A 27,941-nucleotide genomic window follows, 5' to 3' on the forward strand; every position below is an offset into this window, starting at 1 on the left:
TGTCACAATGAATGATTCAACTCTATTTACATCGATCTCTGACTGTCATGACAAAGAATATTACCCTCATTGCTTACCCATTACTATATTGTTAATTTGAGTGTGGGATAAAAATAGAAAGGAAATAAAGGCGAGGTGACAAATCATTTCTTCTATATAGACACTAAGGGAAAAATATACAAGTTTGATTTTTGAGGTTTGAATTAATAATCGTAGAAACTATGCCTTTGAGGTATGAAATCTTCATATTCAACTCTCGGACTTGTGTAGGAATATCCTTTTCTGAACCTATTGTTTCTGCTTCTTACTTCGACACCCACAGAAAAGACAGCACAAACAGGTCTGTGGTCAGAAAATCTTGATTCTCCGCGGATGTATGATAATTGTTCAATGCGTCTACCACGCCATAGTATCCTATCACACCTGAAAAATATTCAATGACAGAATATTATCAATGATTACGGTTTTTGATTAATATATCTTAAGTTTTTGCTTCTTTGTGCATGTGATATTGGGTTGAAGCAAAAATTGTTGAATAGTAAGAACAAGGACTTGAAATACCATGCGGGTGTTCGGCGTTTCTTCTTTGATTTAACAGTTTCACCAGCATAAGAGTCTGAATTATGTGAGTACTTGTAAGTTGGCGCGAACACTATTTTTCCCTCTTTGAAGCCACTGAAAACTCGTCCTGCATCTCTTTCTATGTTCAACTGAATAAAAATGAAAAGCAAGTTTATCAATAAATATACTCATGCACAATGAATTGTTTTATTATGTATGTATATATGAGTGGAGGGACACACTTGATCTTTCTCTAACAAAGTGTCCCAGTCATTATCCTCCAACAGAACCCTTGTTTCTTCATAACTCAGAGCCACTCTATAATTCAAATCTCCTAGCCATATTATTCGACTGCAAAAAAGCTGGAAGTTATTAGAATTCAAAAGGCATTTAGTCTCTCCGATCTTAAATATAAGTAAAAAAGTACATGTATTTTGATAAGTCAGTCAAAGATACATATGTGTGTGATAACTTACTCATGATCCACTATCTTTTCTGGTGCTCGACGGTATGGATTCTTACAAATCCTAGGGAATTGTATGCCTTTAAGAATCTCAGCTACATCAGAATTCCTCCTCACCTCATCGCCTTCTTTCTCACCAGAAGCCAAGTGACTACATACGAAACAAAAGCTCGTTTGATGTAACGTCATACTCATTGATATACACCCCTGCAATAAATTAGTCATGAGATTAATTTTATTTTTCCTGTCTCTAGTTTTCGTTAGTAACTCAACTTTTTTAGTAGTGCCGGTTTCATGATATGTTAGCTATGTAATATGTTGAATGATATAATACATAAGAATTATTTTCTTACCTTGTTACCTAAGCAACCCATGATTCCTCTCCCAACAGAGTCTACTCTAAGATGGCCAATATGAGGTACTAACTCTTTCTTAGTCCATATGGTGAGAAAAATTCCAACCATTTGTTTACTTGATACGAGAGAGTATTTAGATTGACCAGGAGAAGCTGGTATTTCTGCAATTGAAAGCAATTCTTCCATGCTACTTTCACCGTGAATCTCAGAATCTAACTTATTCATAGGATCACTAAATTTTCTAACCCTACGTCGCTCTCTAGATGGAGATTCCACAGGGCAATTGCAAGCCTTAAGGAGGCTGCTACCTTCTGCCCTGAAACTTCTACGGACAGCTTTAAGAGATGGCTTCTGAAAGAAATGTAGACTTGCTGGTGACTTTGATTCCTTTGTTTTGGATCCAGCTCCTGAATCAGATGAATCGCTGAGATCACTTTTTGGTGTGTTTAGTGCTTGACTTATCAATGCTAGCCACTTTGCAGCAGGTTCATTGTCTTCAATTACTAGAACATTTCCAGCACTCAGTGGAACAATTTCCTGAAATCTGAACATACATTAAGTATTTCAGGTAACATCAAGTTATAATAATGATTTGAATGAAAACAAATTCATAGAAACAATTGCATTTGCATATACACAGAACATGAATTTTCAAGCACAACTGTGCTCTTGTAAACTTGTGAGTCGATTCGTACCCTAAGACATATATATCTGCAGAACCCTCTACCAGCAAGAAATCTTGAAGGTTGAGGTCATAGCTTGGAGATTTTCCTCCCACATTCCACGTTCCTACAAAGACCCTGAATAAGAATGAATAACATGGTAACTGAGTCTGACTATTGTATGTATATATGCAAACAAATACTACGTGTAACTGAAAATGAAATCACATACCTGAAACTCTGAATTTCATTTTCTGGAGCCATAGGCCTTTCAAAATTGCACAAATTTAAGCCTTCAATCCCAGGGCTAGTCTCCCTTTCTGTGAGTTGATAATAATAAATTAAAATCATGGTTTACTTTGTCTTCATATCCTAACCAAATCTATAATTGAAAGAGTATACTATACAATACAGCCACTATGATAAAGACAAGGGTAGTTTAAGGTCAATATCAAACAAGAAAATTTGATTTTCTCCGTTTTGATCCACCCCTAAAAAGGAAAAATTTCTATTAATGACCAAAATATCACTGTTGTTAGGTAAGCTACCAAAATAATACAGGATTACATGAGAAAATTTTCGTCTTGTTTGACAAAAGGCGCAAAATCGGATATGCTAATATCATAATATTAACATTTAAAGAAAAAAATCAGATATGCTAACATTGTTTTTGACTAAATATGCTAATATTAACATTATATATCATTGTTATCATATCATAATAAAAAAATTATATAAACATTATGTTTATGACCACAAAAAAAATTATATAAACACATTGCATAAAAAAAGTCATATACCTGAGAAACTTTTTCTCATGATGGGGGCAGCTTCAAGAAATGCTTTTCTTCTGGTTTCAATCTTCCTCTCCAAATCTTTCAATACAAAACATTTAAAGAAAAATTAAATTAAATAAAAGGGCAACCAACTGTGACAACATGGAAATGAATAGATTATTATATGGGAATTAAGAAGTAACTAGTGTAATAAATACCAAAACTAATTGAAATTGAATCTCCTTCTGTATTTGATTTGAGTGCATCTTCGTCTGAGCCTCTCCCATTTCGCTTTGATCCAAAAATCTTCGGCAAGATAGACTTAACACAAAAAAAAAAAAAAAAAAAAAAAAAAAAAAGGCTCAATAACAATGCAATGCATGAGGAAAATTACAAAGAAAGAAAGAAAGTGTATATAGCAAAAGAACCTTTTTCTTTTTCTCATTCTTGACACTATTGTCAGGCGAGGTGTTTGTAGTGTTGTAGGAGTGGTGGATTGGGATGAGGGAAATGTTGTTATTAGCTTTGGTCATTTCAGAATTAGCAGCATTTGATTTGGAACGTGAAGAAGACGAAGACGACGACATTCATTCATTCATATTATTTCAATCATGCATACATGCATTATGATATTTCTGATCTTGGTTCATCCCATTTCTCACAATAACGAGAGAGAAAACAATGTGTAGTACGTGTTTTAGATTCTGGTGTTTAACAAGAATATATGCAGAATAATATTTGTTCTTTTTCTTTGTAATTGGATTGAATTTTGGTTTGGAAATAACTAGATGTGAATGTGATTAATCTTTGTTTTTGTGTTTCAGTTTTGAAAGGATGAGATTTTGGCGGCAGGGCTTTCGGAGCACTAAAGGTTGAGGGCGATAGGAAGCCATAAAGTGCTATGAAACCGTTGTAACTTGTAAACAGGTCACAAAATAGATTAATCATATTACACACTTTGAAAATTAGGTCAAAAAAAAAAAAATACATTCACCAATAAAATATATATGCCAAATTTATATATTGAAATTTCACTACTCATTTATTCAATTTTGATTCTTTCATCGTATATAGAGAAATGGGTATTTAATTTTATTTTTTTGAAAACACCAAAATTATATTAGATAACACAGCCAGACACTCTCGCACAAGAGGTGCAAAAGGGCCTAGACAAAATAGAGTTCAACAAACGGTACAAACACCACAACGGCTAACTGGAGAAAAACAGAGAAGAAAGGAAACAAAACAGAAGAAACAAGCTAAAATATAGACATTAAGAAAGCTACAGGACTCTGCCGCCACAATTGATAATCAAAATCGAAAGTAACGTATTTCGATTTCAACCACCAAAATGACTGAAACTTCACCATTTCGCTAATTGCTTGAAGCTGCTCTTCTTTTCTTTGAAAAACTTTGTTATTACGCTCATTCCAGATTGCCCAGACAACTGACATCCAAATAATGTGCATGAATTCAGTTGATTTTATCTGAAATGGGTATTTAATTAATGGTCATTGTTTTATATTATAAGATAATACAAAGTGTTTTTCATTGAAGAAAAAAATTAGATCAAGGGATCCACACCCGATGGAAAGTTACAAAGTTTACAATTAGACTCATGCTAAATTCATCTTATCATTTCCAACTTAAATTATCATAAACAATATATTTATTCAAATGTTTTAATTTTTCCTGCTGAAAAATCACAAAAAAAAAAGGTCCAATTTCTTTCAAAATAAAAGCATCATTGATTTATTTCTCTTTTGACCTTAAAATCAATAGTTAATCTTGCAAGTTGTAACCATCCATGATCTGTTATGCGTGTAAATATACTATCAACCATTATGCTTCTTATTTCTTCAAATATTTTCTCATTCTAAACTACACCATGACTCTATGAGCGTATATATGATGATGAGAGGCAACAAAAGGACAATTTTTTTTATTTTTTTTTTTCTTCTTTCTGAGAGGAAATAGACAATCCTTTTGTCAAATTCATTTTAATGTAAGTTCTAAAACGTTGCAGCTATACCTATGATATATGATCACTTCTATTCAGACACAAATTCTAGACTCATATTAATGATCTTACTTGTTTTTCACTATCTCTCCATACAAAAAATTTCTGACTTCTGAGGGGACTGTGCATCTTTACAGTGCAGAAAATTATCAGGATTTCCATTCTTTTGTCACCACAGGTTTGAATGGGTTATAAGGGCATACAAGAAGACAAAATTAATTATCAGAACAGCCACACCCAGAAAGTAAACTATGAAACCATGTTCCAAAAAGGAATATAGGCCACTATACCTGCAAATATACACGAGCATACTCAGTTATTAAAATTCAGATTATCAATCAAACTTAGATTCAATCATGTATAGACAACATTGGATATTAGGGATTCAATATAGCATCACTTTATTTTAACATATCATATTGATCTTTCACATGAAGTAGGATCAATAACTTCAACGTTGATTACTCCAACCATAGCAGTGATAACATTTATCATAACATTACATCCTCTTACACATTTTCATACTTGTAAACAGAAGAACAAAATAAGTAATACCTAAAGTTGATACCCCCAAATACAACCAACATCCAATTCCCATGATTTATGTCATCTGGTAACCAATTAGTAATCCTATGGATTTGGTCAACTAAAGTAGTGCTCAAGTTAAAAGCGATTTTATGTTGTAAATTTTGATTATATTCAAAAGTTTTAAATATTTTGTGTCACATTATTTTAATTGAGAAATATAGAAAAATAGTTTAATAGAAAATTATTATAATATTTGATTGGTTTTTTTTAGATTACCCTCTCTTATTTAGAGGGTATTTTACCCTCTCATGATATCAACCAATCAAAATATAATATACATTGACAACATTAAATGTCATCAATGAGTCAATTTTTTTCTAAAAAAAGAATCAATTATAATCATAAGGTAACTTTTAATATTTTTAGTTTTTATTTAATTATAGACATGATTACATTAGAGATCCGTTATCTTATTTATTTGTTACATTTGGGTCCTTTATCTTTATTTTTTTTCCGCTTAAGTCTTTTATCTCTTATAAAAGCACATATACATCCTTTTTCTCATTTTTTTTATTAAAAAAAATACATAAATTTACTTTTTAAAATATCTTTTTATTAAAAATGAAACAAATCCAGAAATATGACGAAGATGTTCATCTTCTTCCTTTGAATCTTCATCATCTTCATTGAATCAAAAAAATTCTACACAAATATATCTCCAAATATCATGAATTAATGTTATATTCACCTCAAATCTTCTTTTAAACACAAAAATCAAACCCCTATAGAGAAAGATATTTAGTTTCATAAAAAAAAAAAATTAGTTATATAAATTGTCACGCTGTATATTATTATTATTTTCTAACTCAATATTCAAGTCCGACATAAAAATAACTCCAAAATTGATAGCAGCTTTGCACATCAATTTTGTTGTTTTCAGAGCAATCTTAACTTTCGCAAAGCCTAACCATGCGCCAGTGACTAAGCCTCCACCATCCGCCTTGCAACATTTGTGAAATTAAGGTTTTGATTTTTGTGTTTAAAATAAGATTTGAGGTGAATATAACATTTAATTCACGATATTTGAAGATATACTTTAGTAGAATTTTTTTTATTTAAAGAAGATGATGAAGATTCAAAGGAAGAAGATGAAGATGATGAACATCTTCATCATATTTTTGGATTTTTTTTTCAGTTTTAATAAAAATATATTTTTAAAAATAAAATTATGTATTTTTTAATAAAAAAATGCGAAAAAAGATGTATATGTGCTTTTAAGAGAGATAAATGACCTAAACGGGAAAAAATAAAGACAAAGGACCAAAGTGTTACAAATAAATAAGATAAAGGACCCATAATGTAATATTGCCTTAATTATATTTAGGTGTTCAATCTTAATTAATTTACACTACAGGACTGGCTTACAACAATTAAAATTTCACATCAAATTTCTTTCATCTGAATGTCCTTAAATTTATCAGTTATATTCATAAAATTTATTCCTCCCATTTTGATTGTTCAATTTTGTCGTTCCCAACTGCCGCATTTTTCAATTTTCGTGAGAATCGTCATGATTTCAAATATCGTGAGAATTGCCGTTATTTTCAGTACAACGTCAGGTATGATGACTTGATTTTTCTTTTTGATTTGATTTTTCTTGGTTGTGAGGTAGTTAATTATAACAATTGAGTAAATCATCTATTGTACTTTGAGGGCTGCTAGCAGGTTTTGCCGCTGTGATGTTGTGGGAGTTTGCTAGCATTTTTTTGGTTGATGCTGAAATGGTTATGTGATGAGGCTTTTGTTCTTTTATTTGGACTTAAAAGACTTTTGCTGATAGTGAGACATGTCTATGCGTGTTACCTATGTATATTACATTTTAGAAAAAATCTACTCATTTATTTGACATTTAATGTTACCTATGTATATTACATTTTGATTGGTTGATATCATAAGAGGGTAAATTACCCTCTAAACAAGATATAGTAACGTAGGTCTCACCTATTTGACTTGGTTTTGTAAACAAGTTTTAACTCCACTTTTTTGTAACGGCCTTCCTTTATAGCTCTTAAATGTGGCAGTAACATTGTTTGGTCAAAGAAAATATTCCTTGTTATAAGAAAGAAGCCGATACTCACACCTAGTATGCACACATTCTTTTACTTGGTCTTGCCTTATTTTTCTTTAAATAAAACGATCACTAGATTGTGCAAAAAAAATAAATGAAATTAGTGGCCATCCAATAGTGTGTATTCACACACCTAAACTTTAAAAATGTGGAATGCCATTTTCTTGAAAATAATTTTCCTTGTTAGTTATGTTAAATCCAAGGGGATTAGCGTATAATTACGCGGAAAATCCTTAAGGACAGTTTGATCAGCACGTCTCAGACTACTTCACTGCTTGTTCGTTCTACAGATATTAATTCGGTAGCGGGTTTAATTTGATTGTTAAAGATGCTGATAAAGTAGTGGTCGGTGATCTAATTACACAACAATCTCAATAAGATAAGTTTATTCATCTCTTTTTACTTATATTTAATTGATTGTTATATTTATATATATTGATTATTATTAATAGAAATAATTTATGCCTAATTTTACAACACATTGTAACCGCTGCAGTTGATGTGCTCTTCAGTGACTGTGGAAATTGTTGATAATAGAATGTAACTTGTCCAGGAAAATGAAAAGCTTCTCCAATACTCACCAGCATTAATTGTGGAAACAAACATAACACAGACATTTCCACATGAACATGTGCTAATTTGAGTCTTTTTGTCTCAACAAGAGCGGAGACAACCATACCCAGAATGGTCAACACATAGCCTACTCCTATTCGTTGGAGCGGCATAGGCTTTTTTTTCGGTTATCGTATTCCAACCTGGCAATAACACTCTGTCAAGAAAGGTGAGGAAAATAGATGTTGATATTAACACTATAATAACAGAAACAGAACCAGCTGGGATTTTAAAATGAGATCCTACAGAACGATCCATGATTAAATCTTGAAGTACAATGAAGAAATTCTCGGTTACTATTGGAATTGAAAGGAATAGACTTGAAGTCCATAGTGGTAATATTCCAATTATTTTTTTGAAATCTTCCACTTGTTGAACTGTGCATAGTCTCCATGATGAATTCTTAACTGAGCCATCTGAGTTTAGGTCTGCATCAGTTATTAAAGCTGCACGATTGAAGAACCTGCACATTGTTAGAAAGATTAATATGTGTTTACTTGTAATTTGGGCAGTTCCGTTTATCTCCCGTAAAAAAAAAAAAAAGTTTAAATTTCAATCATATAATTTAAGATTCTTTTGTTTTAGACTCTGAAGCCATTTGACTGTACAAAATGCTGATGTGGCATGCAAACTTTGCATATATAATTATGTGGCATGCTGACTGTATAATTCATTTTATTTTTTATTTTTTTAAGGACACACGTGGCATTTTGCCTATTTTTTAAAAATAAAAAATAATATAAATGAAATTATATTGATTTAAAAATTTTAAAAAATCTGAAAATTAATTTTCAAAAATAAAAAAATCATAAAAAACAATATATTTAAAAAAAATTAAAATTCCTGGAATTTAATTTTTAAAATTTAAAAAAAAACAAATTTGAAATTAAAAAGAGTTCAGATTTTTTTCGAAATAATTTTTTTTTTAAAAAATTTCTACCAAAAATAAAAATTCTGGATTTTTATTTTATTTTTTAAAATCTGAATATAATTTTTTTATAATTCAGATTAGAATATGAAAATAAAATTTTGAAAACTATATAATCTGGAAAAAAAAATCAATAAATAAATTTTTTAAAGAATTATTCGAGAAACAAATGAAATGATCGCTTTGATCACTTTTGTTACCAGCAGATCCTCATACATACTACTCTCCTTTTATCAAATAATATTATTCTTGAATCTTGTTCGTGAAATAAAAAAAATTATATATTCTTCTAATTTGTATGTCTTGATTTGTTTATGATTTTTCAAATTTTTTAAATTTTAAAAAAAAATCTGATTTTTTTTTTCTATTTTTAAAATTAATTTTCAATTATTTTTTATTTTTAAATTAATATAAATGAAAATAAAAAAATTAAAAGTAAAATTAATTATACAGTCAGCGTACCATATCATCTAAAAATGCTGACTCAGCATGCCACGTCATCATGTTTGCACAGTCAGATGACCACAGGGTCTAAAATGAATGAATCTTCAAATTACAGGGTTTATTTCGAAAAAATCTTCAAATTACAGGGTTGGAATCAAAACTTTTTTTTTATAGGAAGGTAAACCGGAACTTCCCAAATTATAGGGGTAAAAGACATATTAACCTTGTTAGAAATTTTCAAACATATGCTCCTTTCATATAATATAATGTGAACCCACATAAATTTAATATAATAACTAGGTAAATATTTAGTCCTTAGTACCTTAATCCTTTGCCCTGGTGTTTGCAGAGGCAGCACTTGAAGCAAAAACATGTTGGTAGTAATCCTCTGCTCTAGATGATAGCTGGCACTTCCACTTGAGAAGAGATGCAACAAACACCTTTCCTAACTCCAAAATTGCATTTCCTTGTGGCTTTTTGTGCCGATAAATTCGATAATCCGATGAAGAAAAAAAAAAGACACTAACCAAAGTAGTCACAACACAAAGACCGAATCCTAAGGACCAACCCAGATTATCTTGAATATAAACCATTCCAGTTAGAAGCAAGAAGGTGAAAAAGTACCGGTTAAAACTATGCTTATGTATAGCAGGGCCGGCCTAATGTATATTTAGGTCTAAAGCGAAATTTAAATAGAGGCATTTTACATGCGTTTAGATAGAGTAAGATAAAATTAAGAGAAAAAAAATTCATAAGTTTCCTCAATCGAAAGTAATTCTACAAGATGTGTGTTAGACATTAATTAAATATGAGTATTTTATCAGCTAAATCAAATGTTGGTTTGTCACATTGTTAAAGTATAACATATTTGTCCCCATGAGCTTAATTCATTTGGTAAGGGATAATGCACAATTTGTGCAGGGACTGGGGGTTGAACCCCAGACACCCCACTTATTCATCTTTAAGGTGAATTTCTCTAACCACTGGACTACTTGACAAAAAAAAAAGTATAACGTCTTTCACTATAATCAACTCCGTTAGTGCATAACCTTTTTAATATATATATATATATATATATATATATATGAGTGTGCATGCGTGCATGTATGTTGAAAATAATAGTTAATATAGTCATTATTTATCAATTGTTAAAAATATTAAAATAATAAAATAATATTGAAATAATACAAATATAAATTAATTTTTTACTTTTACAAACTTTGATTACACACTACTTGTCTTAATATATTTAAAACAACCGACATCGAATTAGATTAATAGGAATATGAAAGCAAAAAGAAGTTAAGGTTAAAATAACCAATAAAATTGTTAGCATTGAAATCGAACATGAACTATGATCCTCAATATAAATCGAATTCCAAAATATTATTTTTTCAGTTAAAAATGGAAAAGTTCTTGCAATATAAGAAAAAGATAAAATTGCAGTTAAAGTGAAATCGATACTCTCCACCAATATAAAGAGAGAGAGAAATATAGAAACATATATTGAAAAGAGAGAGGATTTTTTTAATTAATGCATTTGTGCTTTTTTTATTTTTAAATTGCATAATGATGTGGTACTTAATAACACACGTGGAAGGAGTAAAAAAAACTTACAAATATATAATATTGGTTTATAACATGATTATGGTATTTGAATTTTATTCTTATTAAATTTTCTACAAAAATATAGTTTCAATCCTGCATTTTGGGATGACAAGATTATTTTTCATAAGCTACACTGTGCTAATAGTTCTTCTATTAAGCTCTCAAAGAATTCAATCATGCATGCATGGGAGATGTAAACACATTGATGTTAGATATCACTTCTTAAGGGATCTTACTAAAGATGGTGTAGTTGAATTGGTGCACTACAGTACTGAAAATCAAATTGCATACATGATCTTACTAAGCCTTTGAAGTTGAACAGCTTTAGCAAATTGAGAGCAAGACTTGGAGTCTGTCACTTTGATAGTTTAGAATGTTAAGTAGATATTTGCTTGCTATTGTAATTGATTTCCTTGTTTCCTTTGATCTGTTGTGTTACTGTATTTCAGATTAGGGGAGTGTTTGTTAGGAATAAGTAGTAGTCTTGTGTTACTTGTATAATAAGGCAGTGTAAATAATGGCTAATATAGCCAGTTTCATTCAATAAAGAACTAAGTGTTGTTTTGCCAACTTCACACAAACAACTAGGCTTGTAAATTAAGTTGTGCCGCTTTAGGATCAAATAAATATTAAGTTAACTTTAAATTCCACGTCTTATGGACATGATTCATGGGGTTGTTGATCGTAAAGTGTTGGAGTTGTGCACTAACCGCGATGGCGTATGCAATACTTAACATGTACGCCAAACCGTAGATTATCAGGGTCTTTCCACTTTAAGAACCCCTCACCATTAGACAAATTTTAATGGCTTTATTTATATTTTAATTTATATTAAAATAAATTCAACTATTAACATGTGCATCTTTACAGTGCAGAAAATTATCAGTATTTCCATTCTTTTGCCATCACAGATTTGAAATTGTTCAGGATTGATAAATTCTTTCCGATAATTTTGAATGGGATACAAGGGCATACGAGAAGACAGTTAATTATCAGAACAGCCACACCCAGAAGTAAACTATGAAACCATGTTCCAAAAAGGAATATAGGCCACTATACCTGCAAATATACACGAGCATACTCAGTTATTAAAATTCAGATTATCAATCAAACTTAGATTCAATCATGTATAGACAACATTGGATATTAGGGATTCAATATAGCATTACTGTATTTTAACATACCATATTGATCTTTCACATGAAGTAGGATCAATAACTTCAACGCGACATTTCATCCAACTGTTGTCTGTAAACAGCTAAGCTCTGCAGACACAAATGACAACTTACAGCATGAACAAATAAATAAAGACATGATCCGATGATGACTACCAAAAACTTATCATTAGTCAGTATGTAGACTATAACCAACCAAACACAAACAAAAAGGGTCTTGTTGAATCCCAAAGGAAATGATTATACGGTTTTTCAACAGGCTATAATCATTCTCAAATGTCAACACTCAACAGATAGCATATTATACCCATCTAATATGACATACAAGGAAAATATGACACAAGTGAAAACATCATAAAATTAAACACACACATAAACAGTAAAATTTAAGAGTCTACCATCTTTTCATATCATGCTCTAGCTACCCCCTGGACCTTACTTTCTCTCCAATACACTCAATCATAATTCTATCATGTCTTATATCACTGCAGGTTTACTTATCTAACATAACATTCTCATCTCTGCAACATCGAGCTTATTTTGTTTTTGGATTTTATCACCTAAAGTTCAATCACATACAGTACCACAGGTCTTATACTCACGTGGTAAAAAAAAAATTCTAAACTTGAGTGACCGCATGTCTATCAGAAATAACACTTGTTAATGTGTAGTGTTCATCGATTTAATCTTTACTTGAATCTTATGATTTACATAACTCTTTACATGGCCGCTTTACAATCACATATAGCACCCAAAGTGTTCCTCCATTTAATCTGGTTTATCTGAATCCTTTGTTTTACATCACTCTTTACATGTCCATTATTTTGTATAGTCTCGGATTTTCACTCTATGAATTAGTGTACCTTCTGCGTAACATATCCCTATAACTCATCTTACTTCCAGTGTAGCCGGGATCGACTGCTGGCTCGTAGGATCGTACGATTCTATGTCCCACAGCACCTCCTATATAATTCGTGGTGAGATTCCAAAGTGTACGTGCATGCGTGCGTGTGCGTGTGTGTGTGTGTGTGTGTGTGTGTGTGTGTGTGTGTCTGTCTCAGGACCTAGGTAGTGCATGGAGTTAGAGATCAAAAGCTGAACTGATGCCAGTTGAGCTGAAGGCCCATTGGAAGATTTCAAATCTTTTTGATTTGTATTAGCACGCCGCTTATTTCCTAATCCCTATAAATAAATAAAAACATCATATATACAGGCAATGATTTGCCAACTTGAAAATAGAACAAAAGCTCCTACGTAACTAATCTATATGATCCAAGCACGTACACAGATAGTAATTTCATTTTTCCTATATGCCCCCGACTCTCACAAAGATTTGGTCCTTTGTACATTTAAGAAGCATTCGGTGGCAATCCAGCTACCACTAACATAAGTAAAAATCAAGCTAATAGATTATACCTGAGTATATGCATAAACACCAGTTTCTGTAGGTCCCACAGGACTTCCTCTACTGCTAAACTTCCCCTCTTTATATATGTAAAGCAGCGGTATACCAGTTGACAATTCTAAACTAGTGACCTGTTTGTTAACAGAGAAGTAAAGTAAAGATCAATCCTTGTTAAAATTAATACCCACACACAAAAAATAAGATGGTAGAAATCAAAAGAATGACAAGATGCTACCTCTTGAGAGGTCAATCTGTCCAGATACATTATAATAGACCTTAATGAGTTCGCATGAGCCGCAACCAGCACATGCTTTCCTGATTTCAGCTGTGGTTCAATCTACAATGCATTCTTCTCAACATCATCTTTCTTAGCAATTTAAAATATTTTAATCCACAGAAACAAATCAAATATAACACTTTGACATTAAGAAAATAAGGAAATTGACATCCTTACAAAATCCTTGAAATAGGCAACAGCTCTCCGTGAACACATTTCCAAGCTCTCGCCATTGGGAGGTGAAATATCATAACTTCGACGCCACTCATGCACTTGTTCCTTCCCATATCTTTCTGCAGTCTCCTTCTTATTAAGACCCTGTAAATCCCCGTACCTGTAGACGTAGAATAGAGAATGACATTCTATCCTTCTGAAACTCATTGAACATACTATGAACAAGAACAAAGGCATAGCCATATACATTCTTTCATTCAACTGCCAAGTTGTTATAACTGGAATGGACTGCTTTGTGGTTCTTTCACTGTATACTTGACTCCAAGTTGTTGCCCGTTCACTCTCGTTATGCGTGACAATAGGAACCTATAGAGTAAACCATTCGTAAATAAGTATTGGCAGACACCACTAAAGAGTTGTGCAGGTGATAGTTTTATTTATAAGCCGGCCACAAGCAGTGACTATTTAAATTATTGAATGTACATTGCATCATTGAAGAACCTAAACCAAGTATTTAACCGACAATCCACTACTTCTAGTTACATGACGTAGCATTTTTTGATCAAGCAACTTACAATTTCGCTAGAAACGGAATGAGTACCTTCTTTTGATGGTGTTGAGTCATTGCAAGCATAGCAGTCATCTGCGCTCGGATTAGACAGGATGTAAAAATCATATCAACAGGTATATAAGTAATCCTCTTGCCAGCTTCAATGGCTTCTTCTACTCCTTTCCTAGTCAAAGGGACATCACAACATCCAGTGAACAAATTCTTCTCATTCCACATTGACTCTCCATGACGAATCAATATCAAACTACTCTCCGCTACAAAATAAATTCACAATACCGACCAATAAGAATATATAGCATACGATATGAAGAAAGAATAGTTGCTAATTACTTGGTGAGTGATGAGAAATGGAATGTGATGATGTGTGATCAACAGCAGAAGAGTGAGAAATTGATGCAAGAACAGGGTGCAATTTATGATTGTAAGTAAATAGCGGTGAGAGTAATTTGGGGAATAATCTAGAAGATCCAACAGCAGGAGGGACATCAATGCTCCAGCAACCATGAAGGATAAAAGTAGCAGACATTGTCCTGATATTGTAAAGAACCATAAATTCAGCGAGTGTTATTCGTTTCGGATTAATTTATAAATGGAAATAATGATGATAATAATAATAATAGAAGAAACTTACTGAGAAGAAGGGAGTCAAAGGTTAGAAGAAGACAATAAAGTGTGATACTCAATTAAAGACAATAAAGGCACATCTGAGTTTGTTTCAACATAAAGCCAATAAGTTGATTTGCATATTCTGATTTAACACTTCCTCCTCCATTTAGTCTATTTAATGTTTGGATGTAAGACATGTGGCCAAAAAAAAAAATTAAGGGTTGAGATTAAAATATGAAAACTAAAGGTTTTTTAATTAAAAAAGAAAAGGAAATAGAAGAAAAATGCATGGTTCCCGTTCCTCTCATTCTCTGCAATTAGCCTGATTAATTTCTCAATCTCATGGATTGTTGTGTAACCAACAAATCTCATGGATTATCATCAACATAAATGAAATAAGATGCATTTTGATAAAGAAAAAAAGCCTAGATTTGATTTTAATTATTTAATTCAAGTCAACAAAAGACAGGATTTTCAAGATTCAATAAAATCTAAAGCAGAATAAAATTGCAGAAGCTTCAGCAAGATGAAAAACGTCGATTTGAAAGAGATTTGGGAGAGGGCGGCGACGGACGGCGGTGGGGTGGTGGTGGGCAGCGATTAGAGGAGTGGGGAGAAGAAGATATCCACTAACAGGGGGCAGAGGGAAGGTGAATGAGAGAGGAGAAATTGCATTTTTTATTAATAAATCTCAACCCTTAATTATTTTTTAAGATATCCAGACTCATTCTCCTGATAGTGTGCACTCTCACTTCTACTGCAAATAAATTAAATTATAAATCAGAAGAGTTAATCAAAGTGGAACAAAAAACATTAAATAATATATACTCAAGATCATCCAATTTCATTGGGAAATAATTGGTTAACTGAACACCACTTTTGTATTATGTGAGTTCTCTCTTTGTAGGTAATACTCCAATAATATCTTACAAAAATGTGAAAGGTGAAGTTAATATCCAATGCAATAAAAAAAAACTATATTCCCTCCGTCCTTGAACAAGTGACCTATTTGACCATTTCACACAGATTAAGAAAAGTGTAAAGATGAAAGAAAGATAGTGATACTTTTACTGAGTTGCCCTTGTCATTATTTTGAAACTTTTTCAGTTTTAAGTAATGATTATTTTCTTTGTTCCACTACAAACTTTAACATGGGGACCACAAAAAGTATTTATAAGGGGTAAATCTGTCAAATTTTGCCTAGAAATCTGAGAAGGTCAAGTATTGTGGGACAAATATTTTTTACAAATAGGTCACTTATTCAGGGACAGAGGGAGTAACAAATAAATAGGCAATAGATTTTTTTAAAAAAAATAAAAATTAGTTGTGAATCTTCATTCTTAACTTTAAAAATTTCATTATATGATATGAACTTAAATGCATAAAAAGGAACAGCTGCGTCATCAATAGACTCCACAATGTCGTATCCTTAAAAAAATAGTTTATAGTCATGGCAAGTTGGTTTAAATTTATAATTGTTCTTTGAAACGAAAATATTTGTTATCTCATAACACATTCCCTCAACCAACATAGATTGATATTTTACAACTTTTTTTTTTTTTTGATAGATAGACGAAATGGCAAAGCCATTATAAACTCACACACACAAGTGGAGGTACCGAGGTTCGAACCCCGGTCATGACATCCGGCCTAACAATTTCGGCATTTTGCCAGTTGAGCTAGGACTTCTGGATATCACTCCACAGAGTGCATTGAATTTTGCTCCCCTAGAATATTAGAAGCAACAAAAGTCAACAAAAAATGTGAATAACTACTATACATAAAACTGTTATAATAACAATAGTAAAACATAACAAATAAAAACGGTAAAGATTAATGATCATATAAAAATAACTTTAAATAATGTAAAATCATGTTAATTTGTAAATGTTAATAAAGAAAAAAAATTGATGCATACCTTTTCATCCATGAAAATCATATCGATTAAATCAACATGGTTTTTATCTTTAAAGTTTGGGATTCTCCACATTCTGATGATCCTAATCTTGAACCTCCATTCTCTATATTTATTGTTGATGGTTATGCTATCAATGAGGACAAATTTTGCAGTTAAAATTTCTAGAAAAGAAAATCAAAAAACCAAAATGATGAAATTTATTTGTTAGTTAGGAATCAAATTTGAACGAAAATAAAAATAACAAAAAGATAAAAACATGTTATATTAAAAAGTAGGATTGGAAAGTGGTAAATATATACGTTTTGCTAAAAGACACATTTTATGAATGTGTCTTTTAGCAAGTTATAACTATTTAGAAAAACAATTGACTTGTGATCTGATTGGTTGGTTATTTAAAAAAGGTGTGTGTTCCTATAGACATTTGGGTTCATGGTGTCCTCATAATGACACGCACCAATCATAACTGTTAATGAATTCACAAAACCTATCGCACCAGCATAAGTAAATCAACAAATAAAACAAAAAATCATAAAACATCAACATAAATAAATAAATACAGATTGCTAAACTGCTGAACGAAATCAATAATAATAAATAACAAAATAAGAATGAATTTCACAAACTCAATTATAAATAAAAATAGAGAGAAGAGCGGTATTGTTTCCCGCGGAGTAGAGAAAAACAATCTGCAACTCCTATCCAAACACTCGTGGTCGCAGCTGCTTGTAGGTGTTAGTTTTGGTAAATCTGACTGTATAAAAATCGAAGTATAAGTAAAAGAAATAATAGAATAAGTGTTTGTTAAACTTGAACAAAGAAAAAGTTTAGATTAAAAGAAGGTTTGAGTTTCGGTTTGTGCTCCGAATATGTGATTAACAAAATCTCATTTATTTATAGTTAACTTTTGCATTAGAATATGTTGCTAAAAGATAATATAAAAAAATTAACCAAAGTATTTTTTTCCTCAATGAAAAACTAATTGAGTAATACGATGCTAAAAGATTATATAGTAACTAATTGAAGTTTTTTTCCTCAAAAAAAAGTTAAAATTTAATGGATAGCATTGAAAAATATTATATGTAGTTTGTTGGGATATTTCTGTTACATAAAATATTATGAATTCAATAAAAAAAATTAGTGGATAGGATGAAAGTTTGTTTAGATATTTTTGTCAAATAAAATGGTCATTTTAAAAGATAGAAAAACAATAAAAAAATATTAAGAATAAACGTGGAAGCGACACGTGGCATAAAAAACCCAAATTATAAGCAAAAAATTAATTTTCTTTGTCCCAAATTATAAGCAAAAAAGACCAACTTTTATCATATTTAATTAATTAAATACAAAGTGCATTCAATTTGCTCTTTTTTTCATTTTCTCTATAATCAACTACCAATGAAAATTGTTTTTACATTTTTTTATAAAACTTAATTCAAAGATAACACAAAAAACTATGTTACAAACTACTATGTTTTAGTTTTCTTAATAAATGTGATTTTTTTTTTCTTTCTTATAATATGGGACGGAGGGAGTATATATACTATTGATGTGTGTTATTTACTAAAAGACATTTATTAATTTTAGTTGAAATACAATAAATAATGGTATGTTAGTGAAAAAAAAAATTAATTGTTGTATTTTTTTGACAAATAATAAATGTTGTATTATTTTTATGGGTTAAATATGTTTTTGGTCCCTATAAATATGTCAATTTTTTGTTTTAGTCCCTTTAAAATTTTCCTTCAACTTTTAGTCCTCCAAAAATTTGTCATCTTCACTTTTGGTCCCTCCTTTAAAGTAAACTCATATTTAGAATTCATATTTTTGAATAAAATTTTGCAGAAAAATTTATAATATTATAAGGATCTCTCGTAAAAAAAATTAGAATTTTTTACCAAAATATGAATTTTTATATTTTTGGTGGTAAAAAAATCATATTTAATTTATGTTTTGTTAAAAAATTCTAATTTTTTTTAGTGACTTTTACAATATTCTATACATTTTTGCACAATTTTATTAAAAAAATCAAAAAATTTACTTAAAAATAGGGACCAAAAGTGTTGGTTGAAAATTTTTCAGGGACTAAAAGTTGAAGGAAAATTTTAGAGGGACTAAAACGAAAAGTTGATATATTTATAGGGACGAAAAACATATTTAACCCTATTATTATTATAGAAAAGACAGAATAATTTGAGACAAAATAATATAAGAAAAGAACATCTAATGTGAGGAGAAATGTTTATTTGGTCACAAACACAAATAAATATGGTTAGACACACAAACAGAAAAAATTAAAAGATAAAATAGTTGAATGATGTATCTAAATTCTTTATCGTTTATTTTTTTCATTTATATGAGTGTGTCTAAATATTTTTCATTTGCATTTGTGTCAAGGTAAGACTTGCACTAATATGAGATGGATGCAACATCAAAGAGATCATTTGGTCCCTACGAGAAATTCTAACCTGATCACAAGCATAAATAAAAAAGGTTTAGGCACACACTCATAAATAAATAAAAAATAAAAGAGAAAATAATTCCATGAGGTGACTAAATTCTTTTTTATTTAGTTTCCACCATTTATGTGAGTGTGTCCAAACCTTATTTATTTGTGTTTGTGCCCATGTAAGTGTTGATCCTACTTCCTCAGTTCCTAGTTATAAATCATCTTTGGAACAAAAAAAATGGTCTCTATATAAGTTCCTAAACAAATTATTAATCCATTTATTTATTTTTTCTTTCAAATATACCCTAATTAATAGTATTTTCTTTTGTTCTTGAAAGAAACCTTAATTAATAGTACTATCAGGGCTTAGAATAAGAAAACTTAAATTAAATATGCATACAAACAAATGATAATTTTGTAAAATTTAGACACAAACACCGGTTTTAATTTTTTTTACTTTACTTGTTTTCTTACCCGATGGATGTCACACAGATGTCGGACACAGATTAACATTTTTTTTGTCAAGTCGTCTATTGGTTAGAGCTCCACAAACAATATTATAGCATTTGTAGTTCTTTTCAAGCAAATGAAACAATAAAAAACTTAAATAATGAACTTTATTAAATGACAATTTACTTGAAAGAACTCAAATTTGATTTATAAGTAAAATAGTTTTTGGCTAGATTTTATTTACCTCATGACAAAAAATTTAGATTAATTTATTTATAACTTCAAATGCTTTTTCAAAAAAAAATTATAACTTTAAATTGAAAATTCAATTGTTAAATTAAAGATTAATTGGAAATCTCATCCTGAGCGTGAGGGAGCGTGTTAGTAATTCCACCTTAATTATGATATGTCTCTGGTTGTCTTGTGTTGACTTGTTTTTAAAGGGGTGAATTTAGTCCCACATTAGTTAGATAAAATGTTTGATAAAAATTTATAAAGAGGAGTCATTTTCCACCTTAATTATGATTCTACCTCCGTTCCTTTTTAATTGTCACTTTTGTAGAAATTTTTTGTTTCTAATTAACTGTCACTTTCAAAGTTTAATACAACATTAAATGTTGTTTTGACATTATTACCCTTGATTATTTATTGCAGAGAGATAAATATATGAAATGAGATATTAAATGAGCAAGATTATTATAGGAAAAAGAAAAATTGTTGTATCAAAAGTAGTAAAATATATTTGTTGTCTTGATTTGTATAAAAAACTTAAAGTGACAATTAAAAAAGAACGGAGGGAGTATATCCTTGTGTTGGCTTGTCTTTAAAATGCTTCATTTTCCTTCCTTAATTTAATGGAAGCAAGAAAAGGTTAAAAAAGTTCTCAACGTGGGGAGGTCCTACATGGCAAATAATTTCCAAACAAAAAGTGTCGCATTGTAATTTGCTTTCACTCAAGTCCCGTTCACGCCCTCATTAATTGAACCAGATGTCGGTATGGTACTTGTGAGTTTGCAATAAACCAACCATATCAAAGCGTGTACTCACGCGACTCTAAATGGAGCGTGGGGGCAGAGTAGTCCATATCAGTGTTTTGGTTCGGTCTCAGTAACCTTCGAGGTACTTCGGTTTAGATCTAGGTCCCATGGCTCCATTCTGCTGCCACGCGTAACCACTTTTTACGTTCATCTAATTTTAATAATCAAATCAAAATTTTCTGTCAACGAATAAACAATTTTTTTTGTTGGAAAAGCAATATTTTTTAGGGGATCAATAAACAATTTTTTTTACAAAATAATATTTTTTTAAGGGTTAATTAAATAAATGGTTCCTATAAATATTTTGAATTTTATTTTTAGTTCTTACAAAATAAAATTACACTTTTTAGTCCTGTCAAAAATTTTCATCAACATTTTTAATCCCTAAAATGCTTAAGGAAAATGTCACAGAGATTAAAAAGTGTGATTTTATTTTGTAGGGACTAAAAACAAAACTATAAATATTTATAGGTACTAAAAACTTAATTAACCCATTTTTTAATAACCATATACTTCTTCTGTTTTAAATTATTGTCATTTAAAGTTTTTACATACAAATTAAAAAATGTAAAAATGATGTCAAAATACATGATAATTTTACTAAACTAAGCTTGTAATTTTTATTTTTTTGCTAAACTAACTTTATTTACTATTGATGTAATGCTTTTGAAGTAGTACACATTCATCTTGTAAAAAAAAAAAGCAGTACACATTCAATTAATTAAAAGGTACAATAAAAAGTAAAATAATAATTCTACATTAAAGAGTGCAAGTGACATTCATCGTAAAACTTTTTTTTTTTGTTGCTAAAATTATACTCATTTTAAAGCACATAGGGTCAGGGCTGGCCCTAAGTATTTTGGTGCCCTTGACGAAACAATAAATTGTACCATTTTAATTATTTCAATATTTTTTTCGTTCATTTTTTTGTTGTAAAATATTCATTCATAATCGAAGTCATCTAAAAATATATTTTGACAGATTTTATCAAAGCGAATTAAAAAATATATACTATAACACTAACAACTAAGTAAAAATAATAATTTTGATGTCCCTAAAAAATGGTGTCCTGGACGATCACCCCTCCCATCCACCCTCAGGGTACATAATTGACTATTGAATAGCGCCAACAAGACAATTTTTAGCCCGCGTTTTTATGCGCAGAGGAGAAACCCACATTTTCAACTCAATTATTTATTTGTAAAAAAAAACTCACTTTTATTATTATTTAAAGTTTATATCAATTTTTCAAAAAAGAAACAACTATGAAACACGGTTTGCTGAATTTTTTCTCATCGGATGATAGTGGGTCCATCAGATAAACACATTTTTTTAATTATTATCATAAGACTCTAGATATCATGTTGAATAAGAGAGAAAAGAGAGATATGATGAAAATCGTGATTGAATTGCACTACGGAAGGTTTATTATATAGGAGTTAAGTAGTTTAAAGACTAAACTAGAATACATTTACTAAACGGAATATTAGACATAATATTTTATCTTAAGTAACTTAAAGTGTAAGTTAATATATATTTACAACGTAAATATACTTATTTACTATTTATTTTAATATCAACAATATTGTACAATGTGACATTTTCTCATATTACAATAAGGCCCATAAAACGTTAAGAATGACTCTGGTCATGTTACTCTTCATGTCGTGGTCCCTCCTCCAAGGACAAGGGATTGTGCACCTGAGACGGTCTGACAACATTACTCTTGTTGCCCCGACCCTAATTTACCCCTTATCACTTGCAGATGTTATCATTGTAGGTTTGTCACCTCTAATCCGGTCAATATGTTGGTCCATATCTGAAACAATCGAAATGACATATACAAATCATTAAAAATATGTTTTCCACACATCCCAAACAAGTTTACATAATATAGTACGATGACCAATCTAGTTTGAGTTATATAATTTGAACATGTCCAACACCCCCAAAAAGAAAATCAATTTAAGGAACAAAATATCGAAGAAATGCGACCTTACATCATGTTTAGTGGTTGAAAAGGCTTGAAATATGATGATTTTATCAAAAAAGAAAGAGGAATCACACAATATGTGGTGGTTCAGATGTTGGGTGGTGTGAGGGTTTTTTTGTTTTGCTTGTATATACTTATGATTCACATCATATAATCTTAGGTTGTGTTTTTTAGGTTCAAATTACGGGCTCGTTTGTTTCGGATTATTTTTGAAAAAAATATTTATCTTTAAACCAAAAAATCCCTTTTATTTTTTATTTTTGCAGTGTTTGTTTCATATTTTTGAAAAATCCATTTTGTTAACTCACGTAGGTGCTATTTTGTTATCCCAAGAAATTGAACTAGCGTGAGTGTTAATTCCTACGTAAGTTAATTTATGCCGCGTGACTTAAGTCGTGTAAAAAAACGAAATTTTAAATCATGTTAATTTTACACTTGCGTTAGTTAACCAGCATATGGATATTTTTGAAATGGCTGCTGGGCGCGGATGTTTTGTGCCGGATGATGAGCGGAATTCATTGTATTATTGTTGTCAATTGTATGGGCCCAAGTAAAAAAAACTGCATGGACCCAAGACATAGCTCCACTCATTTTGTACCACGTGTAGTAGCACTATTGCGGTTTTTTCTATAAATGAAGCCATCTTCAACAACGTGAAGCTACACCTCAACAAGTAACCACCCTTCTTGAGAAAAATAACTCTCTTCCTTTTTTTCTCTCGTGATTTGTTCATTTTCTTCAAGTAACAAAAATGTTTATCGAGAATTTCAAGGTTGAAAGTCCTAACGTGAAGTACACAGAGACTGAGATTCAGTCTGTGTACAGTTACGAAACAACTGAACTTGTTCACGAGAACAGAAATAACACTTATGAGTGGGTTGTTAAGCCCAAAACCGTCAAATATGAGTTTAAAACACAAACAAATGTCCCTAAATTGGGGTACTATAATGTTCTTCTCCTCATTTTGATTGTATATTCAAAGTATTTCTTATTTATTTTTTGCTTATTTTGTTATCTATATGTTTTTTATGTTGATATTGTCAGGGTAATGCTTGTTGGGTGGGGTGGAAACAATGGTTCAACCCTCACTGGTGGTGTTATTGCAAACCGAGAGTTAGTTTCATCTTAATCGTCATTATTTTTGTTATTTTATTCTTATTATTATTATCATTAATTTTTGTGGTTATGGTAAAAATGAAAGGAAATGTCTCAAAAAAAGAAAAAGAACCATTCTCACGTATACAAAGAAAATGATGATGTTGCATTATTCATAAGTGTCTTTTTTATTTAATCAATAAATCACATCTCATTTTTATTCATAAAAATAAAATAAATCATATCTCATTTAATTTATTTAATTAACAGTAGAATTTATTGATTTAATAGTGAAAACTACTAATATCTACATAATGTAAAACTCATTTCATTAATAATAATTGTCTCAATACAAGATGACATATGATCATGAATTTGGAATTGACATGAGATAATGATGCTCTATGAACAACATTGTTTGTTTGTCGTCTAATAAAACTTATCTTAAAGGCAAAACTCTTATTACTTGTGCACTATAAAATGGTCAAATCACAAATAATAATAGAAAGAAATATTTGATATTGCAATTTTGGGTTACCATGCATATCTTTGTGACTTTAATTTCAGGGGTATTTCTTGGGCAACAAAGGACAAGATTCAGCAAGCCAATTATTTTGGTTCGTTAACTCAAGCATCAGCTATCAGAGTGGGGTCTTTCCAAGGGGAGGAAATACATGCCCCATTCAAGAGCCTTCTTCCAATGGTATATGGTCCCTTTCTTTCATGAAAGTCATTTCATTTTCTCTACTCTTTTTTTTTTTTTTTGTATTACTTTAAATTGATTAATAATATACTACTTTAAAGTATTATTGTTTTGAAAAAGTAGTTTATTATTGATCAGAAGATCTGATTTTTTTTCTTAACATCCCTTGTCACATGCCCAATTTAAAAAGGATATCTGAAAAAGAAAACCTCTTTTTTCTGAAGGGGGTTCAGTCCTTTTAAAAATGGAAAATATTTATTTGACTTTTGACCTCTTAGTTATTGAATGAGAAAATATTGTCATTTTTCCCCAAAAAAAATATATTCATATTCGTTAAAAAAACAGAAAGTATCTCGAGATACAACACAAGAAGTAAGATGTGGATCATTCTTTCTTAGTTAGAAAAATAAAAATAAATAAATATACATATAACATGAGGCATGGATTCATAATTTAAGAAAATCACATGATTCAGTGTAATTATATGCGTCGATGTCGGACACGACGCATGTCCGACACCGGGCCACGTATAATCTGAAAAGTGTCCGTGCTAAAAAAAATTGCACTATTAGTGTATAATTAATGAGTAATTTCACTATTTTTTTAAGGACATGAGTAATTTCATATAAGCATGTCTTTCATTTAATTTTATTAATGTAGGTAAACCCTGAGGATATTGTGTGGGGAGGATGGGATATCAGTAACTTGAACCTAGCTGATGCCATGGGCAGAGCTAGGGTATTTGACATAGACCTACAAAAACAATTAAGGCCTTACATGGAATCCATGGTTCCACTTCCTGGAATCTATGACCCTGATTTCATTGCTGCTAATCAAGGAGATCGTGCTAACAACATCATTAAAGGAACAAAGAAAGAACAACTTCAGCAAGTCATCAAAGACATTAAGTAAATTAAATCAACAATAAATATAAATTTAATTAATTCTGTACCCTATCCTATGATCATTTTATAACTTACATAATGTGTTTTATGAATTTAAGGGAGTTTAAGGAAACTACCAAGGTTGATAAGGTTGTTGTACTCTGGACTGCCAACACTGAGAGGTATAGTAATATTGTTGTGGGACTAAATGACACCACTGAAAATCTTTTGGCTTCTGTGGACAAGAATGAAGCTGAGATTTCACCTTCAACCCTTTATGCCTTGGCTTGTGTTCTTGAAAATGTTCCTTTTATCAATGGAAGCCCTCAAAACACCTTTGTCCCAGGTTATTTTCCAAATTGCCCTTTAATTAATTTTAATTTTATGTATGCAAATTAAATTTCTTGTGACCATTATATTATGAACGTAACCAATGAGTGTTGCAAATTTTAAAAAAATTGAATTTTGCTTGTATGATGGTTCATTAGGGTTGATTGATCTGGCCATCAAAAGGAACAGTTTGATTGGTGGAGATGACTTCAAGAGTGGTCAGACAAAAATCAAGTCTGTGTTGGTTGATTTCCTTGTGGGAGCTGGTATCAAAGTAAGTTTTTTTTTTTTTTTTTTTTTTTTTTTGGTATGATTAAAGTTAAATTATTTAAAAAACGTGTATTATTATGCTAGCACAAAAGAAGTAAATTGAATTGATATTTGAATTGTGTTTGGTGATGAATAACAGCCAACATCAATAGTGAGTTACAACCATTTGGGAAACAATGATGGAATGAATCTTTCTGCACCACAAACCTTCCGCTCTAAGGAAATCTCAAAGAGTAACGTTGTTGATGACATGGTTAACAGCAATGCCATCCTCTATGGTCCTGGTGAACATCCAGACCATGTTGTTGTTATTAAGGTAGTAACTTTTATTTTTGTTGGTGTTATTTGAAGTAGTAGTCTTTGAATAATTTTTATTAATTAATTAGTTTTGAATTTTCAGTATGTGCCTTATGTGGGGGACAGCAAGAGAGCAATGGATGAGTACACTTCAGAGATATTCATGGGTGGAAAGAACACAATTGTGATGCACAACACATGTGAAGATTCACTTTTGGCAGCTCCAATTATCTTGGATTTGGTCCTTCTTGCTGAACTTAGCACTAGAATCCAGTTCAAATCTGAACAAGAGGTCATTATCTATTGTTGCTTAAACTGTTATGTTTATTCAATTATTAAAAAACTGTGAGCTAAATCTGTTGCTGTTTATTATTTTTATAGGACAAGTTTCATTCATTCCATGCTGTTGCAACCATCCTCAGTTACCTCTCTAAGGCTCCACTTGTAAGTCTAATGTAGCTAGTTAATTATATCTATAAGGTTGATGTATAGTAGTAAAATAACTAATTGTTACAAATTATTACAGGTTCCACCAGGTACACCAGTTGTGAATGCATTGTCAAAGCAGAGATCTATGCTGGAAAACATTCTGAGAGCTTGTGTTGGATTGGCTCCTGAGAACAACATGATCCTTGAATACAAGTGAAGTGAAGTAATGTTTCGGTTATATAGGAGGAATTTGGGATAACTCAGTTCTTATGTGCGTGCCTAAAACTTATCCCATGCTCCTTTATTTGTTGTTATATTTTGATATGTTGGTTAGCATATGTACCTACCAACATTTGATTGTGTCTTTTCTCCTGCCGGCTTATTTTAGAGCATTGAGCAGGCCATGATCTTAAACATGTGAAATAATATTCACTCGTGTCTTAAGTATTTTGTGTTTAATTCCATATATATAGTTTTGGTTTTCTGTATTTGTAATTCGCACAACATCTCTAATGGATTGTGTATAACTTCAAATAACATTGAAAATCAGAAATTAGATTATTAATATAGAAATGATGTGCCTGTCGGGAAAAACAATCCCACAAACGTATCACAAGTAACATGACAAGTTTAAAGTCAGTCCTATATATTATTAATTCAAGTTTAGCCAGAACTCCTTATTGGTCATTTTTCTGTTCACAGGAAAAATTGCATTTATCTTACTTATATATTCTAATAATGATCGCGAGCCTTGTTCACAAAGCTAATGACTTGTTGAATTTACCTTTAAGAATA

The 27,941-nt window shown here is 30.7% G+C and overlaps 3 protein-coding genes and 1 pseudogene across 5 annotated transcripts; 1 reads left to right on the forward strand and 3 right to left on the reverse strand.

Moving 5' to 3' along the window:
• Positions 1-43: 43 nt before the first annotated feature.
• LOC11438383 (type I inositol polyphosphate 5-phosphatase 5) lies at positions 44-2,457 on the reverse strand. 2 transcript variants are annotated; one of them, XM_024772381.2, is made up of 7 exons: positions 2,275-2,457; positions 2,076-2,169; positions 1,378-1,924; positions 1,038-1,231; positions 804-912; positions 562-710; positions 44-423 (listed from the first exon to the last, which is right to left on the reverse strand). In XM_024772381.2, the coding sequence occupies exons 1-7, from the start codon at positions 2,291-2,293 to the stop codon at positions 204-206; spliced, it is 1,332 nt and encodes a 443-aa protein (XP_024628149.1). In that variant the 5' UTR covers positions 2,294-2,457; the 3' UTR covers positions 44-203. The 2 variants fall into 2 exon arrangements, with proteins under 2 accessions (XP_024628149.1, XP_024628148.1); XM_024772380.2 differs by having other exon boundaries at positions 2,076-2,180; positions 2,275-2,455.
• A 2,890-nt stretch (positions 2,458-5,347) lies between these two features.
• Positions 5,348-11,823, reverse strand: LOC25501938 (protein NRT1/ PTR FAMILY 2.6-like; annotated as a pseudogene).
• Positions 11,824-11,927: 104 nt separating this feature from the next.
• Positions 11,928-16,020, reverse strand: LOC11442350 (2,3-bisphosphoglycerate-dependent phosphoglycerate mutase 1). 2 transcript variants are annotated; one of them, XM_003630012.4, is made up of 9 exons: positions 15,320-16,018; positions 15,019-15,218; positions 14,719-14,942; positions 14,365-14,483; positions 14,121-14,277; positions 13,902-14,003; positions 13,678-13,797; positions 12,271-12,351; positions 11,928-12,145 (listed from the first exon to the last, which is right to left on the reverse strand). In XM_003630012.4, exons 2-8 carry the CDS (start codon positions 15,212-15,214, stop codon positions 12,307-12,309), a joined length of 963 nt encoding a protein of 320 aa, XP_003630060.2. In that variant the 5' UTR covers positions 15,215-15,218; positions 15,320-16,018; the 3' UTR covers positions 11,928-12,145; positions 12,271-12,306. The 2 variants fall into 2 exon arrangements, with proteins under 2 accessions (XP_003630060.2, XP_039685294.1); XM_039829360.1 differs by lacking the exons at positions 11,928-12,145; positions 12,271-12,351 and adding an exon at positions 12,399-13,443 and having other exon boundaries at positions 15,320-16,020.
• A 7,769-nt stretch (positions 16,021-23,789) lies between these two features.
• On the forward strand, positions 23,790-27,634 carry LOC11411180 (inositol-3-phosphate synthase). Its single transcript, XM_003630010.4, has 10 exons — positions 23,790-24,077; positions 24,183-24,251; positions 24,801-24,936; positions 25,597-25,844; positions 25,940-26,166; positions 26,309-26,424; positions 26,560-26,736; positions 26,821-27,009; positions 27,099-27,161; positions 27,244-27,634. Exons 1-10 carry the CDS (start codon positions 23,890-23,892, stop codon positions 27,361-27,363), a joined length of 1,533 nt encoding a protein of 510 aa, XP_003630058.1. The 5' UTR covers positions 23,790-23,889; the 3' UTR covers positions 27,364-27,634.
• Positions 27,635-27,941: the final 307 nt, after the last annotated feature.

This window comes from Medicago truncatula, chromosome 8 (assembly GCF_003473485.1).
Source record: "Medicago truncatula cultivar Jemalong A17 chromosome 8, MtrunA17r5.0-ANR, whole genome shotgun sequence".
In the NCBI taxonomy this organism is placed as follows: domain Eukaryota; kingdom Viridiplantae; phylum Streptophyta; class Magnoliopsida; order Fabales; family Fabaceae; genus Medicago; species Medicago truncatula.

Bases quoted from the DNA above. Each gene is read 5' to 3' on its own strand.
- LOC11438383 (XM_024772380.2), bottom strand. From the start codon at position 2,393: ATGATTTTAATTTATTATTATCAACTCACAGAAAGGGAGACTAGCCCT. The intron at 1,232-1,377 runs GTAAGAAAATAA...AATTTATTGCAG, and splicing joins TGGGTTGCTTAGGTAACAAG to GGGTGTATATCAATGAGTAT. The intron at 913-1,037 runs GTAAGTTATCAC...GCTTTTTTGCAG, and splicing joins GAAAAGATAGTGGATCATGA to TCGAATAATATGGCTAGGAG.
- LOC11442350 (XM_039829360.1), bottom strand. From the start codon at position 15,214: ATGTCTGCTACTTTTATCCTTCATGGTTGCTGGAGCATTGATGTCCCT. The intron at 14,943-15,018 runs GTAATTAGCAAC...TTTATTTTGTAG, and splicing joins CATTTCTCATCACTCACCAA to CGGAGAGTAGTTTGATATTG. The intron at 14,278-14,364 runs GTATATGGCTAT...CTACGTCTACAG, and splicing joins TGGCAGTTGAATGAAAGAAT to GTACGGGGATTTACAGGGTC.
- LOC11411180 (XM_003630010.4), top strand. From the start codon at position 23,890: ATGTTTATCGAGAATTTCAAGGTTGAAAGTCCTAACGTGAAGTACACA. The intron at 26,737-26,820 runs GTAGTAACTTTT...TTGAATTTTCAG, and splicing joins ACCATGTTGTTGTTATTAAG to TATGTGCCTTATGTGGGGGA. The intron at 27,010-27,098 runs GTCATTATCTAT...TTATTTTTATAG, and splicing joins AGTTCAAATCTGAACAAGAG to GACAAGTTTCATTCATTCCA.